The 21,217-nt window shown below is 47.8% G+C and overlaps 1 protein-coding gene across 6 annotated transcripts in view; it reads left to right on the top strand.

Annotated features, from left to right (window-relative positions):
- Window positions 1-21,217, top strand: part of dlg2 (discs, large homolog 2 (Drosophila)) — a 220,566-nt gene that overhangs the window by 177,580 nt on the left and 21,769 nt on the right. For 4 of the 6 annotated variants that reach the window (XM_036522959.1, XM_036522962.1, XM_036522961.1 and 1 more), the window contains 3 exons: window positions 1,441-1,543; window positions 2,454-2,498; window positions 14,812-14,926. In XM_036522959.1, the coding sequence (XP_036378852.1) occupies window positions 1,441-1,543; window positions 2,454-2,498; window positions 14,812-14,926 (263 nt within the window). The remainder of the gene's footprint in view (window positions 1-1,440; window positions 1,544-2,453; window positions 2,499-14,811; window positions 14,927-21,217) is intronic. The other 2 variants (XM_036522964.1, XM_036522963.1) reach the window with 1 other exon arrangement.

Raw genomic sequence — 21,217 nt, 5'->3', positions numbered from 1 at the left:
AACATTTGCTGCGATGTTAGTGAGCAGATCAGCTCACTAGACTAGAAAGTAATAAGAATGTCATTTTATTTGATTGTATATCTTGGTTAGGACTGCAGAGCTTTTAAAATCTTTATTTAAAACTTTGAGAAGATTTTGAGAAGTACAGACAGAACCTCAACACATCCTGTCTGTGACTTTTATTAAGAATGTAATGTATTGTGGCTCCCTTTGATTAATTCAGTACATCAAACAGCGTCTCTGTAACCTCTCTGGAAAAGGTCTCCCTCCATGCCTTTCTTTCTTTTTCTTCTTGATTATCCAGGCCGATTAATTACGGAAATCAAATCTTGTTCGGTGCAATCAAAGCATGCCACTTCAGGAAGCAGCCAATGATTAGAAGTGCCAGGGTGGCCACCACAGCGCTAGCTTGATTTGATTTCTGATAAGAAGCAGCGTGTCTGAGGGGAGTGGGGGTGGTGGAGGGGTGGTGGTCATGGTTCCCGATTTCAGACTGGTTAATCAGCCTCATGAGAGCACCCAAGTTATGCTGAACTCAGATTCGGAGAACCTCGAAGCACTGCGGACCACAGCAGTAGCCACACAGGTGGAACACCCTTAGCATCTCTCCCTGTGATTGGTCGGTTCTGACAATTACAGCTCTGTGGCCCCCCCCGTTAAGAGCACTGTGTCTCCCCCTCCTGTTCACAGTGCACAAGTTTCAGCTGGGGTGAGAAATCACTAATGCCTGAGCAATAGCTCAGTTAATAATTAATAGTTCAGTTAATTAGTGAATAGCTCGCAACAACAGTGCACAATGTTGGGAAGAGGGAAATGGCAGGTGTGGTGATCAGATCACTTTTCATCTCCAGTTCTAAACAGGAAAGTGCTATGGTTAAGGTAACCCTAAATTGAGTAAATTGTGAATGCAAAAGCGAATGAATGCTACATTGCTGTCCATTCCTGTGCGATGGGCTAGCTAAGTCTCCCCACTTCCTTCACAGCTGTGATTGGTCATCTCAGGGTCCTGTGAGCTCACAGCACCCCCTCCCCCTCAAGCCCCCAGCTCTGTTCTGGACACTCTGCAGAGTGGAGCTGAGTCGTCTCAGGCAGTCCCAGAATCCCCTGCGGCCAGAGGCCACCAGCCGCTCTGACCAGTCCTCCCCTTTCCATTCCCCTTCTCCTCTTTACTCCCCTCCCTTTTCCGCCTGTCTTTTCTTTACCTCTTCCTCCCACCCCGTGACTTTCTCCTCTACCAGCTCACTTCCTTTCCCCACCCCTCCACTCCCCTCCCCTCCCCTCCCCCTCCATTCTCATCCTCTCTCTCCTTCCCGGTCTTCCCCACTCCCCTCCCCTCTCCTCTCCTCCCCCCTCTCCTCCCCTACCCCATGGCGTTGTGTGTAACACTGCTGCTGACAGAGGTCTTGCCATTGACAGCCTGGTGTCTCCGCTCCTCCACAGGTCAACGGCATCGACCTGCGAGGCGCCACCCACGAGCAAGCGGCCGCGGCGCTGAAAGGGGCGGGCCAGACCGTTACCATCATCGCACAGTATCGGCCGGAGGGTGAGTGTCTGAGGCTGAGCAACACTCCGTTAGATTGGGCCCTCCCTCTGGGAAATCCACAAATGGGGATCTCCACTGAAGGGTGTTCTTTTAACCCCAGCCACCTGTATCACCTCGTTGCTATACACAGCAGGCTGTACAGCTGTAGGCTAAAACACATGATATTCTTTCATACTACTTCTACTCAGTTTATTAATTGGGTACTCGGCTCACTTAATTGAGTACTGTAATTAATTCACTAACCTGCACAGGAGCGGGACTGCTGAAGGTTGAATCGCACACACTGAAAAAGGCTGACGGTTTTGCCTTTTCCGTGAAGCACTGCGAGAGGCACACAGATGTGCCTGTCCTGGCCCGGTCCGGAGGGACAGCGGCTGTGCAGAGCAGTGTCACACATGCGGGAGGAGCGCTGAAAGCTCAGGCCCCTCTCGCGGCCGCTCGCACCTGTGGATGGATGGAGGACGGCTCCCCATCAGTCACGCGCCCGCAGAGCGCTCCAACAGCTTTTATTTAGCTGTCACTTCTGATATGGATTCATGAGGCCGGAGGCTCTGCCCAAGCACGATAAAAGAGCTCTGGAGCTTTGAGCTCGTCAGTCAGACAGGAGCGGGTAGCGACTCAGCAGTGACCTTCAAACGCAGGGACTCTCTGTCACACGCGTGGATGACAGACTACGCGGATCAGCGCTGATCTTTGTGTCACCACACTGTGGCCTAACATTGTGTCCCAGTATCCAACCCACGTATCAGGTGTATATAATGGTAAGAGTCATTGTTGTAGCTCCTTATTTTTTTCTACATTAAAAAGCTACAATGCTGGGGGCTGAGATTCTCTCAGAGCTTTGACACGCCCGCTTGTCACCCATAACCGCTGCTGGTACTGATAACTGCTCTCTCTTTTCACTCGTCAGAGCTTGCTTTGTGCTCCCCGCGACGGGCCCCGCCTCCAGCACCAGGTTTGTAACATGTGATCAGCGCCTGGGTCAAAGCTGGCATTCGGTCTGACCCAGAGGCAGCTCAGCATGTACTGGGGGTGGGGAGAGGGTCACTTAAGAGTATGTGCACCTAACACCCCGCACTGCTACTGCAACCTCTTCATCACTGGAGCCTCCGCTTGTAACCCTCCACTGTCCCCCCACCTGCCCCTCTCCTACTCCCCCTCCTACCCCCACCCCCACCTGTCCGCTCAGGACACAGCCAGAGTGGGGACCAGACTGCAGCATGATGTCACTTCCTGCTTGTCCCGCAGTTGCAGTGTGACTTGAGGAAACAGTGGCGTGTTCACACACACACTGGCAAATATTAAACCAGCCAAAACCAGATAAAACCAGAGTAAGAGAACCCCAGAAGAGGCCTCATTAAGACACTGCATTCATGTTCCTTTTTCCCTGTGGAAATAAGAATGATTACAGTAACAATAACATTGCCCTTAACCCCTTAACCACATTTCCAGAATTGTACCTACAGTTTCCCCAGGTTACGCACGTGTGAAGGTGATGGTGTCCTCAGTGGTTCTGCTGCTCAGTGAATTTGGAGCAGAGTCTCGTGGCTCTCTTTGTGTAGCGGGGAAGGGCGTCTGCATTGCAGTAGTGTCTCCCACTGCTAATGCTGCAGTCTGCAGTGAGGAAAGCAGCTGAACAGGGCTGTGTCCCTCCCACTGCTCCCCTCTCCTCAGGGAACGCTCTCTAACACTTCTCCTCTCTCACTAACACTCCTCCTCCTCTCTCATTAAACTCCTCCACTCCCTGTATCTTACCTTTCATCCATCTCACTGTGTTACAGTTCCATCCACAGCCTCTATAATTCTCCACTTCCGTTGTCTGTAACACTGCTCCCACAGCCTGTAACTTACCCTCTCACCCATCTCACTGTATTACACTCCCACCCCCCCATCTGTGTAACACCCTCCACCACTTCCATTGTCTGTAACACTGCTCCCACAGCCTGTAACTTACCCTCTCACCCATCTCACTGTATTACACTCCCACCCCCCCATCTGTGTAACACCCTCCACCACTTCCATTGTCTGTAACACTGCTCCCACAGCCTGTAACTTACCCTCTCACCCATCTCACTGTATTACACTCCTACCCCCCCATCTGTGTAACACCCTCCACCACTTCCATTGTCTGTAACACTGCTCCCACAGCCTGTAACTTACCCTCCACCCATCTCACTGTGTTACACTCCCACCCCCCCCATCTGTGTAACACCCTCCACCACTTCCGTTGTCTGTAACACTGCTCCCACAGCCTGTAACTTACCCTCCACCCATCTCACTGTGCTACACTCCCACCCCCCCATCTGTGTAACACCCTCCACCACTTCCATTGTCTGTAACACACTGCTCCCACAGCCTGTAACTTACCCTCCACCCATCTCACTGTGCTACACTCCCACCCCCCCATCTGTGTAACACCCTCCACCACTTCCATTGTCTGTAACACTGCTCCCTCAGCCTGTAACTTACCCTCTCACCCATCTCACTGTGTTACACTCCCACCCCCAGCTATGTAACACTCTGCACTTTGCCCTCTCTCTGGCATGCTCTCATCCATCTGCACACTCTTTACAGTAACTCCAAACTCCACCCCCGCTTTCCGTAACACTGCCTCCCCCTTATTCTGTCATCCCTCCAGGGGAGTGTTACAGCGCCCTGTAACGCCGCCCTCCGTCCACACTTCCCTGTAACACCTCTACCTCCCATCCCACTGCTCACACGTACCAGCAGCTCCATGGCATGACCACGCAGCACTGCCAGTGTGGCCACAGCCGGAATGACTCTTGTGTCCATTCTCAACTGAAATTTGCATTGTTTCTTCAACTTTCTTACCATTTTAATTTCTTCAGCATATTTGTTTTTTTCTCATTACAATCAGGGGTTGAGTTCATGGCTTAGGTAAGCCCTGGTAGCATGTATTAAGAGCAGTGTTTGAGTATCACACGTTAAATTACATTGCGTTCGTTTATACGGATGTGTGGCAGTTTTGCAGTTTACAGTTCATACATGTCAGTGGCGTCTGTGCAGTTGAGCCCTCAGATGGAGGTCAGCTTTGGTGCAAACTTTCGTTACGGCTTTCATATACCGCGCTCCTCACATTGGGCTTTTGGCCGTTTATTTGGGATGTCACCGCGGCGCTTGTTGGATGTGATCGATTACAGCGGATTTGCACAGCTCCGGGGCCCGAGTCCAAACACGTCCTCGGGAAGCGAAAGCTTTTAATTAAGCACACTTGGCCTATATTTGGCTCCCTGTACTGTATGTAGGGCAAGCCTGGTGCTGGCAGCGCTGTTTTGGCAGAGCCGCCAGGCACTGGGAGGAGTGGGAGCTGGGAGTACTGCAGGCGGTTGGAAGCGGGGGGGACATTTGGCTGACGAGGCCCTCTGCACCATAGGGCTTCCCTGTCCCAACTGGTGCCCTTCAGAGCAGTTTGAACATGGAGACATTAGCATTCATTGGCATTTAATATCCAGACTGCTCCTACATGCCATCATAAAAACTTGCACCAACAACCAAAGAGATAGAGTTTCCACCTGTCCATTTTACTGGTTATGACTGGTCATCCCAGTCCAAGCTGATAATGGGATCTTGCTGTTCTGCTCGCCAGCACTGTGGAGTTAGACAGAGGACACAGACTGAGACTGAGGCCCTGTCAAAATGAAGCCTTCCTGTGTTACACTATGAAACACGCTCAGGCGTGGCGGAAGGCTTTGAGCACAGCCATTGTTGAGCTTTAGTTTGCAATATTGAGTTTTAGCTTGAGCTATCTAGACGAAGGCCCCTGCCTAGTTTGCAGATCGATCAGGAAAAAAGCACATTGTTACTTCCAATAAGAGAGTGGTAGTTTTAACTTTTATCGGGGGGAATGAGGGGCACGGCCTAGCTTGGAGCCAGCCGTCTCCCGTTCTGCCCACGGAGCACATTTTCACTATCCTCGCAGCAGCGGGGACTCCTCCCCTGGCCTTTTCGGTGTGCCACGTGGTGCGGAGGCGATTGATTTCAGGGAGCGCGCAGCTCATTAAACACCCGAGGAGGTGCAAACTGTGCAGTTCTGGCGAAGCCGCGCTCTCCATTCTCTCTCCGCTCCGTGGTCCCTCTGGGTCAGCGTTGAATCGCAGTCCCGCCGCCGCCGAAGTTCACCTGACGGCTCGTCCTGGGAGGTGATGCTCTGCCGCTGCGTCGGGCTCTCTCGCCCCGGGGCATTGGGCTGCGGACAAGGTCTCGTCTCCTGTGTGCCAAGCTGGAAAGCCGAGGGCTTTCTGTGGTCTTGTTAAATGTCAGCCCAACATGCTGATGGAGTGGCTGAGCCGATGAGCTGCAGCTCGGGGCCCTGCTGGTGTGTCTGTAGTGGTGCAGTGATAATTAGGGTTGGAAAACACATAGTTCACTCATCCAAATATATGTTCTTTATAAAGGTATTTGCTCAATACTACACCGCTGTAGTATACATAACTGTTTTAAGAATCACAAGGCAGGGTCCATTGATGCTTGTAGTGTGTGAGGGCCTTGCTTCATTGGGTGGTTAGAGAGGTGGGTGATCTGTGGGTTTATCCACTGAGGGCTCTGTGAGGGAGAGAAGGAGGGACCCTCCATCACTTTCCCCTCTGCCCTGTCTCCCATAAATAACACCATCCAGCCCCAGTGTTATTGCTGGGTAACCATTACATTACATTACATTATTGGCATTTAGCAGACGCTCTTATCCAGAGTGAATTATGTTGGTTATATTATACAGTTTTTTTTTTTTACAGTGTTATCCATTCATACAGTAGTTGGATGTTTACTGAGGCAATTCTGGGTTAAGTACCTTGCCCAGGAGAGCAGCAGCAGCAGTGGCCTAGCGGGGATTTGAGCCAGCAACCTTTCGGTTACGAGTCCTGCTCCTTAACCACTATGCTACAGTGCCGCCCCCAGCCTTGAATCCTGCAGAGTGTCTTTGTCATCACTTACAGGTGACAAAGTGAGTTTCTCTCTGACCGTTTCAGATTTTAAAGTATGAATTTCAGTCACACTTATGTATGTGTATTTCAATTGTACTTAGTTAAGCAATTGCTTTGGAAGCCTGTCTTGCTTAATAAGTTGTTCTCCCTGACAGTGTCTGTAAAATGATTACTGTAACTAACTACCGTGTAGAAATGTATTGTACTTAGAGTTTCTGAACCTGTTCGTGACTTATGACGACAGTCAACTCGTGTAACAGCCACAGTGCGTATTTAGCATATGAAGTGGTTAAAAAAAATCAGCAATAAGAAAAGCTCCCTCGGGTGACCTGCCTTCGACAGCCACTGTCTCAGCTGCCAGATAGCGTTAGCGCAGAGAAGAGACAGTGCTAGTGTGGCGGGGAGACAGCCCATGAGATCGGCAGATAGCCCCCTTTGGTTTCTGTGGAGCTGTCAGTCCAAATTCCCTAAGGCCAGGTGATAAGACAGAAACACACAGAGGAGAACGAACCGGAAGCGAGCTCTTTGTAAGGAAAAATTCGGTCTCCCCCTCTCGTATTTAACCCCTGCACCGTTGTGCGTTAGCACGTTAGCACGTTATTTACATTACATTTACATTTATTCATTTGGCAGACGCTTTTATCCAAAGCGACTTACATAGGTTGCAGTTCTTTACAATGTTATCCATTTATACAGCTGGATATTTACTGAGGCAATTGTGGGTTAAGTACCTTGCCCAAGGGTACAGCAGCAGCGGCCCAGCGGGGATCGAACCAGCGACCTTTCGGTTACGAGTCCTGCTCCTTAACCACTATGCTACACTGCCGCCCCACAGATTAAACCCACTGGCTGGTGTTGACAAGCGCATTCCTGTCCGTTATTTCTTCTTCTCCCATCTTCCATATTGCTTGCTGCATTCGCAGTTATAATTACTGAACCAGTCTCAGTGTTTGTAGTCATGAAGAACACCTGACCTTGGTATGATTTGCCAATTGATCATGTGAAATCTTGTAGCATTTTATGTTTGCCAGGGCTGCCACAAGCATAGGATAGCTTCGTTACACAGATTTATATGCAGTCATTTTTTTAGGAGTAGGCAGAACAAAAGACAACAAAGAAAATTTTTTTTTATTAAATGTGGATTCTTTGTCCTTACACTCTTAGGAGTACAAAATCTATTCATTATGATAAGCTTATGTAGGACAGAGGTGCAGGGCATTAATCATAATTCAGTGCACATTGAGTTGAATTAATGAGCAGGGTCTTGATACTTTAAGCCCTGGAGTGAGTGATTTATTGCTGTCCTTCACTGGCTATTCTCAGTAGATACACACTATTTTTATATTTTATTTTTCTAGAGATGCGATCCTAGTTCAGTAAACCAGGAATCTTACGTGCTCTGACATATACTAAAAAAATGCAGAGTTGATTTTATTGCCATTCAACGGTTCAGCTGTTTGAATAAATCTAAAAGCTTCATACCTTGCTACTGTAAACTATTACAGTTGAGGTGAGGTGCTTTACAATGCTGCAGCTGTCTTTCTCTGGGGGGGAAACAATCGATATCCTAGTTAATGGTTGGAGCGTTAAGAAGAAAAGCAGAGAGTCGTTGAAGCTGACGTCTGCTCGCATGGGAGAACAGCGGACCGCCAAGCAAAAGGCAGCGGTTCCGACTGACGCGCAGCAAGCTGACTCCATCAGCGTCACCTCGCACGGGGGAAGAGTTCGCCTCGCCTTTGTTCACTTCTCCGTTCAGCACATTGAGTTCCATTCTCTGCTGCTTTTCAATAGCTGTAATGTCACGGCAGCTAATAGCACGGTGCGTCTGTATTGTTCGAAGCGCAAGTCACCCCCAAATTCGTTCGGTGCCTGTCTGTCACTGGCTTTTATGTGAGGTGAGGCGGTGGGATCCCTGTTTTACACAGGGAGCAGCCCAGTACGTCTTGTTAAAGTCTGCCATTTGGAACCGACTGTCTGTTGTTACCCGACATACCGCGAAACGTGTCCCTCACTCACAGGATGTCCACTCTGTGAACCCCATCTTACTTTCTAATGCTCGGTGCCAGCGCGAGCTCACGGAACCCAGTTTACGCCGACTGCAGCTTTGTTGTATTATACATAAGTGTCACGCTTTTCTGAGTCCAGGGAGAATTGCTGACCTACCTCTGCGAGTGTTGGCTGCATCGGTGAGCAGAAGACAGATGTGCAGCACGCTGGCCACCGCTTACCCCCTCCCCATGCGTGCACGCAAATGCGCGCACACACATACACACACACACTCTTTCTCACTATACCCACAGGATGTATGCAGCATTACCGCCAGCGCAGCTCAGCAGCTCCGACTGCATTGGTGGAGCTGGATCCAGTTGACCCAGGCAGTTGCCAGCCATCGCTGCCCTGCTGAAGAGCACACATGCCTTTCTTGGACAATACGGAGGAAGTCACTCCCCCAGACCCACGCCCACCATAGCCATCCAGTGCCTTCTGTATCCCTGCACGTGTCCTTTGCTTTAAAGGTCAGGGCCTCCCAGTGCCTTTCGCTAAAGGGCGGTAGTTGATTAACAGTACGGTAATTCATGCAGATGGTTATTGTCTGTGGGAAAAGCTACGATTTCACTCTGGATGGAAGCTCCTGGGGATGGAGTGTGCTAATGTGGCTGTCCTGTCTGTGCGTAGCATCCCCAGAGGGCTACCACGCCAACGAGGGAGGAATGTGGAACCTCCCAGGGGAATTAAATGCTTTGCCAAGTAGCGTTTCACAGCCCACATTGTATGGAAATACTGTTCTCAGGTGGGATGCAGTGCTCGCAGCGAACGTCCTCTTCGGTCTTCAGCCTCTGCACTGTCGTCTGCGCTCTCTCCAACAAATTTAACAAAGTTTTGTTGCCTTTTTGGGTTCGTTTTTTGCACAGCACGCCAAGTAAGTCCAAAGACCAAATGGGTGAGACACTGCGGTCCACTGCGGTCAGACTGTTGTAACCCTCAGATGGTGAGAGGTTCCGGCTCCTTCATTTCTCCTCATGAGCCCAGAAGCATGTGCAAACCGAGCTCCCCTCTCTGGCACCGCTGTGTTACCGAGGTGACCAAAAAAATAATCTGACCCAGGATCAGCAGAGAGGGCGTATTTTTTTCATGGGGACGCAGTGGCAGAACCTTGCGTTCCAGGGTGGGGAGTGGTAGGGATAGAGTTGGCAAACCACTTTTGTGCAGCAGTGCAGGGCTGCTCCAATACTCTTTTCTCTAACAGAAGAGCTGAAAGACAGCCACGCTTGCATTCCTTTGTTTCGGGGCAAACACAAGCATTTTGGAAAGGAGGTCAGAGTGATGCGCCGGGGCACTGTTGGACAGGATCAGGCTCCGCCAGGCCGGATGTGACCAGGTGACCTCGTCCACAGATCACATCCAAACATCCTGAAGCGCTCGCTGGCCGGACTGGCCCTCTATCCCAAAGTCAGTGTCAGCACACCACTCTGCCTGTTTTCAAATCTCCTTTCTCATCCCATGTTACCATATTGCGATGGCTGGGATTTGAATAACTGTACAGCGAGGACTGTGCTTGATGGATGACAAGCCGGTGTCTCTCCCCCAGCAACTCACATAGTTAATCTGTAACTGATTTGAGTTACATGGAAAATTGCTGGGCAGTGTAGTGTGAATATTGTTCTCCAAGCAGAATTAAATCCATCTGATCCTGGATTTTTTTTAATCTTTCCTGTTGGTTTCCTCAGTGCAAAATTGGATTGAATGCTTAAGCAGTTAGAGGCTTGGAGTGTGTGTCAGAGAAGTTCCATCTGGACCCTGAGGTTTCAAATCCGACAAAAAATTCCCCCATGATTTTACGAGGGAAACCACAGGGGATGTTGCAGGGAGTGGATAGAATTAGAGGGTCGCAGAAGGGAGTAATCCATGGCCCACAATTGGATTCCAAGCTTTCCGAGTTCAAATAGTCCAAAAAATATGATGGGGAAAAAAGAAAAGGACTGAATTAAATCACAGCTCCTTACTTCCTGCTGATCCCTCCTTACACTGACTGCCTTCTGCAGAGTTCACTGTCTGCAGTGCACCGGATTAATTCCGCTCAATTTGTTCTGCTATCTGATACTCAAGCAATGAATACTGTAGCTAATGGACCGCATCCAATGTCCTGCACATGTGAAATTGGACTAGTGTATTATTAGAAGATGGTGAAAGCAGTGGACCACCTATGCCTGGATTTTAGCCCACAGTGCTTTGAACGGTGTTATTCATATTCGCTTGTGAGGTTCCATATATGATTATGGCATATGGCATATGTTCTGTATTTCTATATATTGCTTTATTTTTTGGTGAGAGTGTATGTGGACTAGGCATTATCGCTGTCAGATATGTCCTTGAAAAAGTGAAAAAAGTGGCAAGGAAAATTTTAGGCTTTTTCAGCTTTTTCACATGAAATCAGCTGGTCAGACGCGTTCATGCATACACTCATTATCTTTCTATTTCAAAGTTGCTGATGCAGAAGCGAATTGAGCAATAAGCAATGTAGCGGAAAAACCTTATGCTAGTGTATTTCTGAGGTAGAAATGGAGATGTCTCAGATTGATTCTCAGGATTGGGTGGGAGAATCCTTGGAGTTTTCATGCATCTGTCCCTCTGAGGAGGAGGGCGTTTTCCTAAACGGCAGGATCTGCTTGGGGGTGGGGGGGGAGGTGTGGCTGGAGCTCGCTGGACGCCGCACGCGGCGCATCAGCGACCAATCGGCAGCAACTGCTGTCAGCAGTGAGCGCTTCTGCAGGCCGAGGGCCCCACACACACACACACACACACACACACACTGGCACACGCATATCGCCCTGCTTGCAGTGAAGAGTCGGCGTCCAGAGAGAGCCCCCGTCACTGCTGTGCTACGCGTGTCCCTGGGTGCGTGAGCGAGCGAGAGAGCGCGTGTGAAACGGTGAGTGTGTGTGTGTGTGTGTGTGTGCGCGCGCGCACGCACACACACACGCGCGTGTGGAGCCGCGCCGGAGACCAGGGAAGGGAGGGACTGTTTAAGCGGCGAGTGGCGGCTGCAGGGAGCGCTTCATTGGAGGAGGTTGAGTGCCGCGCTGGGTTTCAACAGCACAACACGCCGGTGAGTGCACGCCAGCGCTCGCCTCTCATCAGGACCTTTTATAAACAGCTGCTGCGGCGCCGGCGGGAGTCAGCGGAGCCCAGCCTTCCTGCCGTCAGGGTTTTAAGTGATCCCACTCATGCAGAGTTAGGCGTAACTGAGTGCTTGTGTTTCTGCTGGTGTTTTTGTCTTGTCTTGACGTTAACTTTTGAGGGTTTAATTGCAGTTTTCTGAAAGGGAGTTGGATCAGGGTGTGCTTTCTGTGCAATTTCTTGTATCCGGCATTTCTGCATGTCTTTCATTTTAGCATTAAATGTAGCTTGTTCACAGAGTGAAATACAGCATGGAGCTCGTTTACAGAGTGACAGTTCAGCACAGTCTATTTCAGAATGCTTGTTCTGAAGTAATTTTCTTGTATTTGCACAAATCCTAATTCAAGGAACCTTCTTTTGCTTGACCATTTTTGTTAATACGCCATTGAAGACGCTGCCTTTTCTATTCGAGTGCATCTTTCAAGGCTGCATTTTTCCCTGTCCCTGTCTTTAAAGATGTGTGGGTTTCTCTTTCAAACGCCGGACGGCAGATCCGGACGACAAACGAGTCCCCCGTAATCTGCCGTTATCCGGCGCTAACCATGTGCTCCCCGCAGATGCGCTCTCCCGTGGGTTAAGGACAGATCAGGCTGCAGTGAGTGCTGCCTCGCCCGGGTAACGCAGAGGGAGGACCAGAGCATGAGCAGAGCAAGACTGGATGGTTTTGAGCTGATTTAATGGGATTACATGAGTAATGCGTGGAAGAGGGGGGACCGTTGTCTGTTTCCTGTTAGTGCTTTGCAGCGGGTAAGCGTTTTCATAAATTTAAGGGAAAGTGTGGCTGTGGGTGTGTGTAACTGCCTGTGCCAGCTGCACGGCATTCATAAAGTTGATACTGTATGAATTCTTTAGGGAGACTTATATAATCACAGTGGACACATACTGTATGATTCATCCATAGTGTTTGGTGACTTTTATATACTGTACTGTAAACTGCAGTTTGGGACTGTTTCATTCTGTATGTGGATGTGTATGTGTGTATGGGAAGGGAGTGTGTTCATGTGCACATGTACATTCATACGTGTGTGTTTCTATGGGTGTGTGTGCATGTGTGGCTTTGCATGGGAGGGTGTGTCTGTGTGTTTGCACGCGCGTGCGTGCGTGTGTACGCCTGTGTACGTGTGTGTATGGGAGATTGTGTGTTCACGTGCACGTGTGTATGGGAGGTTGTTTGTGTGCATGTGTGTGGTGTGTGTGTGTCCGTGCCTGCGTGTGCAGTGCTGGGTCAGAGCGCTAGTAGGGAGAGCAGAGAGAATCCCCTTCCGCTCTGTACCAGAGCTGAGAAATTCAGCCTTTGGGCTGACTCTCCCTAACCCCGGCCCTGGCACCCATCTCTCACAGCTGAATAAGTCAAGAGAATGTGACATAATGCAGCCCTTGTTAAAGCAGAGGTAGGATGGCTTGGTGCACTTGAGAGTTAGCCACTGTGGAGGTCGGCACAAGTGCTACAGAGTTTTTGAGATGAGACTTCCTGCCTCATTAGCTGCCTGCCTGCTGAGGCCTGCCGCTGGAACATTTCATTAACACTAGCATGGAGCTCGCTCCGGTACTCCACGCTTATTTATTTTTAGAGTATTGTGAAATTTATTTCACACATGTAAAAACGGTCTTTTTTTTTCTTTTTCTCTTTGTTGAGTAGCCGAGCTATAGAATTAGTCTTTTTCCGGTTGGCTTTCACAGAGTGTTGGGCCCCGGCCCTTGGCCACAGTTGCTAATGCATTACTGATCGGCAGAGTTGTGAAGTGTCATGCGAATCTTAATGAAAGGCAGAATGCGGGGTTTCTTTCATTCATACTCCTCCAACAGAGTCTCACAGAATCCTCAGATAGAGAGAGGGGGGAAAAACAGTTCCTGGCAGGGTGATTTACACTCAGAGACTGCTGAAAAGGCATACCAGGCTTTGAGCAGAAAGCAAACCAAATATATGGGGTCTTCTGTCTTTGATGACATGTCATTATCTTATTATTACCTTACATTTCAGTTAAGGAAAAAGACATGCATGATAACCGTTCTTTTTTTCTGTAACAGTTCTGCTTGTTCTAGCATCTCTGTAACATTAATCGGTGAAGATATTCTGCAATTATTAATGCAATTTTTCGAATAGTGGTTTTCCCTACGTAAGAAGACTGTCTCTTTCACCTTGAGCAAATGGTTATTCCTCTCCTCTTTGCCTTACAATGGAGAAATGTCACTGGCTCCTTGCGTCAGCACTTATCCATCTGCCTCAGTGCTGCTTGGGGTATTTTGCCCCGGTCAGTGGCTCTTTGTCTTTTCAAGCCTATGCAAGAACACTCACAGTTTTAGTACACTGCACTATTTGTTCTGGGCAATTACAATTTCCTATACTTCATGTATTAGAGAGGAAAGATGTGATATCTTGTATTGATCTGCCCAGGTAAATGTAATGATTTTTAATAGATTTTTTTATTTGCATTAGCTATAGATTTTTGTCTCCCTGAAAGTAATTCTGTATATATGTAGGCAGCTGTTCATAGTTGGAAGTGTAGCCTCTGTGTCACAGCGCTATGCAGACCTCATTATGGGTGTTTCTGCAGTAATATATTATATCCTGTATTTTTCCTCTGGCAATATATGCAACCAATTGATCTTTACCCCAGTCTCTATTTACAGTAAGAATATGCTGCTGCATAGTTGCCAAGGTTGTCATTGAGTAGCGCTGTATTGTCTAAGGGCTCAGTTTTTTTTTTTTTCTTTTTCAGTAGAATGTTATGCAGATCATGCTTCATGCTACTGTCTTGTAAGAAACTGTGAGCATGCTTAGATTTCAGTCAGACATTAAACATTAAACTGCGAGAAAGCTTTCTTTGGAAATTTGTGTCTGGGTGGGAAAGATCTGGGTTGATTCCAAGGGCTTCTCTGTACCTGACCGATGTGTGCAGAACATGATCCGCAGCCCGCCGAGCACCGCCCGCTTTTCCTGAGTATCAGCGGTTTGACCTTGGACAGTCAGTGCCGCGACCGGAGCGGATCGTTCCATCGGCCCGGTGGTATCGACCCGTTCCCGTCTGCCCGGGAGGCGGTGGCGCCGGACCTTCGCGGCACGTCCTGTCCCAAGAAGCCCGTGCCGGGACGGGCCGGAGGGGACCGCAGCCCCGCACCCCTGACACCCTGTCACTCTGTGCCTTTCAGAGTACGGCCGCTTCGAGGCTAAGATCCATGACCTGCGGGAGCAGATGATGAATCACAGCATGAGCTCCGGATCCGGCTCCCTCAGAACCAACCAGAAGCGCTCGCTCTATGTCAGGTGAGGCACTCTGGGATTTTCCTCAGCAAGCCCTTTTTGGTATTTTATTATGTTTTTCCCTCCATGTGTTATCATTTTGTCAAGATATTTATCATTCTCTCTAGGTCTTCCACCCCTCTCTGGTTTTTTTTTCCATCCTTTGCATAGAGTATGTAATGCCAGTCTTTGTCCTTAAGTTGTAATAACTAATTTATAGTAAGCAGTTATCTTGTAGCTATCAAATCTTACTTTTGTTTTCTTTTTCCGGTTTTTTTAGTATCAGTGACCGGCAAGTAACTTGTAACTTGTTTTCATACCTCGAAGTTAAGATTAAAACACATCTCTTTGACAATGAAATCAATGAGGTGTCTGTGTGTATGCTTTCTTTGAGCCGGTTAACATTGTTGAGCGCAATTGATTCAGATTGACCAGAAAGAAACCAGGGACTAGAATAACAAATTTACATGATTGTATTCTGTCATAGAAGATGCAAATGTAAGAAATGGCATTGAATATGCAGTATATTACCAAGATGTCCATACTATAAACACACTGTATTTATAGTAACACATAAATATGTCATTAAGGCACTGATCGCCACACAGGTACGCAAACATAGCTATGCTTGCAGAACTTTAGAGTTGCAACATATTCAGCCATTAATGTTTAACCTACATTTTTTTACGTCTCTGAAAATTTTGCTGACTCTATCACTTGAAGTGTGAAGGTACATGTAAAGCAGATAGAGTTTTGAGCGTTCCACTCATTCATCAGGCACTGACAGTTATTTCATGGACAGCTCGGTTTTTAGCTACGAGATGACCTGGAGTTAAAGCTCATGCTCTTCTCAAACGGCCCATAAATGACTCAATAACCAACCATGGTCTGTTCGGGAGTCTCTGCATTGTGTTAAATGGTTTGTCTCCCGTCCGTTTGGAGCTGGAAATATCACAGCTCTTACTTCATTTCATCCTCACCCTGTTGTCTAACGCACGCCTGCAGTTATCCCTCTCCGGCAGCGGACAGAAGATGAGACGGAAGTGCTCCCATTCTGTTTTGGCGGCTAACTCACTTAACTTCTAATTTGACTTTGAACATATGTATGATCCCCAGCACGTCTCTCAAAGTGAAACAGTCAAATGAGCGCTTTGATTGTAATGTCCCGCGGCAGAAGAGGGGAGGTGTTCTGGGCAGCTGCGGCTGGATCGCTCAGACCCAACGCGGGGTTGCGGCAGGGGGTTTCAGGACTAAGGGCAGGAAGCTCCTCCACCCCCCGTTCAGCACCACGGAGAGAGGCCACTAAGGAGCCTATTACCAAGCGCTGTGTGTGTCTGTGAGAGTTATTACACTACAGTGCTGCCAGAACCAGGCTCCACTTAATGGAAAGATGATGTACTAGTGCCCATATGCACTACATATATTATTTATTGTTTATTTATTGCCTATTAAGATGTCAAGTACAACACACAGTGCAAAGAAATCCCATAGAAATAACCAAGCACTATAGCACAGCATGGAGTTAACTCACAAATGCAAGCACCTGTCTAAAGATGTTGCAACCACAGATCACATCATCCCTCACTCTTCGCCCCCGGACAGCATTGAGGTAACCCATTCAGATAAAATCCCAGATAAAGGGAAACCAGGCTGCCAGAGCCCTGAAAGATTTCTCTGATAAAGCTGTGGCCACAGTGCAGCAGTGTGACTCCATAAACTCGCGTCAGTATATCCTAATCCCGGAGGGACTCAATTATAAGAGTGAGGCATACATTCGTACTTAAAGCTAGATGACAGTAATGAAGAGCTGGCATGGGCATTGACATGTCTATATAGATCAAGCGTTTGCCAGCGGTTGGCTGTGCAGGCACTTTATGTTACAGCTGCCAGGGCTGTAGCTGACAGATGGCAGCCTGTCGTCCAGGGAACTGCGACGGCTGGTTTAGGTATAATGGAGAGAAAATGCAAGGCAGGCAAGAAAAAACCACTCGTAATCAATTGAGCTGCCGTCAGGGAAGCCGGGCTGTTACCAGCCGTGTAAATCCCAGTTAAACTCAACCGCAATGAAAGAAGCCATCACTCACTATGGATTTTAATACCACAACCCAACTGATTTTCATAATGCTGTACCATCCATGTGTGAGTATTGATAGTACCATTGCTGTGTGCTTCGTCTGTTAGTGAAGTGAGTGAGGTTTTCATTTGAATACTGAGGAAAAGCTTCATGAGTGCTAGAATGTGTGCATGAATTATATATGCACCGCACCCACAGAATGTGAGCTGCATCCAAAGACCTCATGATGTCCATCAATGCAGTCCAGCCCTCTAGCCTCAATCCCAAGTTCAGTATGACTCACCCAGCGTTGTAGTCCACGTCCATTCTGAAGAGATTCCTGAGACCATTGTGTCTCTATCAAACCAAACCTGAGACCATTGCCCTCTGTCTGACCAGAATAACAATTTTTCTGACACCACTGCTACTTTAACAAGGGACACTTTTCATCAGTTTAATGACAGTAACCACTCTTATTCACATTGTTGCACATAGACGCTATTTACTAAAAAGGTCAGAAATAAGGTCAGTGGGTTTAGTATTACATAGATGCTAGCAAAAAAGTCCAAAAACAAATTATCACAGGTACAGAACATTTGTTTCTGCTAAACATCACATGCCAAAATCACAATAACATTTACTGTATGTGTCCATCAGCCCCGATTCAGGAAAACACTAGACAAATTCTCCTCAAAAAAAAAAGCCTCATTCTAACAATTATGTCAGTATGAATTCATGTATGTGTTCTGTTGTTTGTTTATGGTTTTGAGTGACGTGTCATTAGGTACAGTTTGTACACCTGGATCAATTCCCAACCACGCTCATGTATAAAATTCTTGCATTTAAAATAATAATAGCATCCAGTCTTTCTTTTAAAATAGCAGTGTGTCCTGTCCACAGCGTCAGATGGGTGTGTGACTGTCAGAATGTACCACGGGCTGACTGGACGCCCCAGGCTGTGGCTGTACGCTCATACCTGCCAGCCTCTCTCCCAGCTCTACCCCAGCTCTGCCGCCGCTGCTGCCCTTCCTGTTTCCCTTTTCAGAGCCCCCATAATGCTATCTTCAGCGTGGCATTAGCGGGTTGCCATGGCAACACCATTGAGACTCCTTCCCACCGCCTTCTGCTCCCATCCAAATGGAATAGGCTGCAGTCTCTCATTTACGTAGTCTCTCTCATTCTTTCTTTCTTTCTCTCTCTCTCTCTCTCTCTCTCTCTCTCTCTCTCTCTCTTTCCCTCTCTGTGCCTGACAGTGCCAAGATAAACCTGCCTCCGTTACGCCAGTAATTAGCGTTAATGGACTTCTTTCACCAGACCCATGAACTGAGAGACGTAGTTTATGTGCCTCACTGCAATTCCAGCCGCTCTGAAAGCCAACATTATTGATGGCATTGTGGGGTGGGGGGGGGTGGGGGGGGGGTTAGCTAGACAGTGAAAACGCACCAGCACTGTCCGTATGAGTTTGGATTGCATTTTAATTTCTAATCAGCGTTCCAAAACAAAGCTGCTCTGACTTTTAGGATGATACAGTGCTGTTGTTGTGGTCCCCTGCCACCACAGCCCCCCCCCCCCCCCCCCCCATGTGCGCATGTCAGTTCTGCAGCCCTGGACCCATCTCAGGAGCTCTTTTGTGAGAGATTATGGAGGTGTTACTAGCAGCAGAGTCAAGCCAAAGGCATAGAGAGATGACTAAGCGATGCTTTCCCAGTGATATTGAAATGGCGCTTAATTGACTGGCACGCGCTTTGCTCTCGGATCCTGCAGCTTCAGCGCCTTTTTTTCCCCCCCTCTCACACTGGCAGGACAGTGCTAGTCAAACAGGCAGGGTGACCGTGACAGCTTAAAGGAGGTCTAGTGTAATAAGGATTTGACATGGACACCATGCAAAAAAGCCAATCTTGTAAAGATTCAATAATTACCATCTTTGTGAATGAACTGTGAATGAATGTTTTTTCCCCATTAAGACTTTTTTTAGAGCTAGTGTTGATTTGACATGAGTAAGCTTAGTAGCAGAGCATAAAGCTCTCAACTGTTTGTCAATGGAAATGTTTTTACCAGTATATTTTGCTTGTGTGTCTGTATGTGTGTCTATGTATGGGTCAGCCCATGATTGTCAAAATTGTAAGCTGTTTCCATTCATTCAAAAGGGAATATGCGTTTTTCTCTCAGCTACACCTCATGATGAGGTTAGGGATAGGGGTCGGTCTAACCCTCGAGCATTCGATGGAAAACGTGATTATAATGCTGCCATTGAAATGGTATTATTATAAACATATGTTCACTATCACAAGCTAGCTAGCTACCTGTAACTAAGAAACGATCTATAGCAACATCAGTTTGATGATGCTAGTATTCTTAACTAGCGTGATGTGTCTTGCTGTTTGCATGTTGCCTAGAAGCAAATCAGTTTTGTTGTGCACTGTATAAACAAGCTGTTAGCTTTCCAGCTAGCTAGTCTTCTTAATGTTTTGATATTCTGTTATGTGATGGAATGGCTGAAGAATGAACGAATGTATGTATTTGTGTGCGTTTGCACGCGTGCGTGTGTGTATGTACGTGTGTGTGTGTGTGTGTGTGTGTGTGTGTGTGTGTGTGTGTGTGTGTGTGTCTGTGTGTGTGTGTGTGTGTGTGTGTGTGTATGTGTCTGTGTATGTGTGTGTGTGTGTGTGTGCACGTGCGTGCGTGCGTGTGTGTGTGTATGGAATAGGTTTTGCTGTGCAGAATGTTCTCTGTAGCACTGAGCCGTGAGCTGTCAGGTACAGCTCTGCTTGTGTCAGTCATGTCTGGCAGAGTGGGGCTGGGGCCGTTAGGCCAGCACTGTCCATCATTACGTGGGGGCATGTCTGATTTCATATACTCTCAAGCCCAGATGGATCCCGGCATTACTGAGCCTCCAGCTGCATCATCCCAGTCACTCTGTTTATTCCATAGACTGCTGCTGTGTGACCGACAGGGGCTGAACTGCCCTCTGCTCTGTCCGTAAGCAACTTTAACTGAAAACACTGTATGAGCAGGTACGCTTATGTTGGCATTTATAAACAAGCTAAAAATACATTGGATTTTTTATTGAATGTAAAGAGGTTAACCTTTAGCTTGGTAATTTTATCTCTTTGTTTGTCAAGGATGAAGTTTTTAGTCTGGATCTTGACATGTTGTATTGTGACAGAGGTGTCAGGTTGTTTTCATGTTCAGTCCCTGAGGAAGTTATATACATTTGTTTTTGTCACAACAGTAGCAAGTGTTCATGCAATAATGGTGAGATGCTGCCAATGTATGAAAAAGTGAGAGCCCCCCCCCCAGATCCTTTCAAAACAGTCACATGACCTCTAGTCACTGAGGAGTTCTTCATGAGCAATGATCTTCCATCTCTCTGTGCCCTTTAACCTCTGTGAACTTGCCGAATGACCCCCCAGTCTGGGACACTACACCGCTTTCCTCTGCCCCATGGGGACAAACAGGGCGGTGATGGAGAGGGAAAGAGACGAGCTTTGGAGAGGGTTTTAAAGGTTTTTGTGAATTTTTTCTTTCTCCTGCACGTTCCCCTTCAAGTCCACCCATAGTGATTAGATTCTTATGAGTGTCCGAGTCTTAACAGTAGTCTTAGTAATGGGAGCGGTTTGCATCCCTTTATTAGCGTGAGTCTCATGTGCAGAATGCTTTATGCTTCAGCTACAGTGTTTTATTTTGGAATTCCTTTCATTTCATGCGCTCTGCTAATTAGTTACATTTTATATATGGGGTCTGTATATATATATATGCTCTCCCTCCCTCTCTCTCTCTCTCTCTCTCTCTCTCTCTCTCTTTCCCTCTCTCTCTGTTTCTCTCTGCCAGGCTGGTTGGCATTTGTTTTCCTCATCTGTGCTCTCTTTATTGAGCAGTTCCGCATCCCTCAAGCTCTACTTCACAATTTACTGAAGGGATCGGGACAATGCATGAGTGATCAAATCACTCATTTGCAGGCCTAAGCAGCACACCGGACAGCCAGATGTCTGAGAGATCTACGCTCCGCTGCGCTGCGCAGGGTCTCAGCAAGGATGCTGATAACCAGATGTGAGCCCAGCTGAGGCTCAAAATACACAGAGCGCAGAGGAAGTCGAGACCACGTGTTCCCAGCCTTATGTTGCTTTGCAAGCAAGCATGACACGACACCAGCTGGAACTTGAACTGAATTGCAGTGTTCAGTGTTCAAACAACAGAGTTTGCCGGGGATGTCGAAATTGTTCAGTTTGCCTGTGCAATGCAAAATGTTTCTTCATCTTGTC

The sequence above is a fragment of the Megalops cyprinoides genome, chromosome 3 (assembly GCF_013368585.1).
Source record: "Megalops cyprinoides isolate fMegCyp1 chromosome 3, fMegCyp1.pri, whole genome shotgun sequence".
In the NCBI taxonomy this organism is placed as follows: domain Eukaryota; kingdom Metazoa; phylum Chordata; class Actinopteri; order Elopiformes; family Megalopidae; genus Megalops; species Megalops cyprinoides.
Note: the sequence above shows the minus strand (reverse complement) of the source record. Positions and strands in the feature narration are given on the sequence as shown.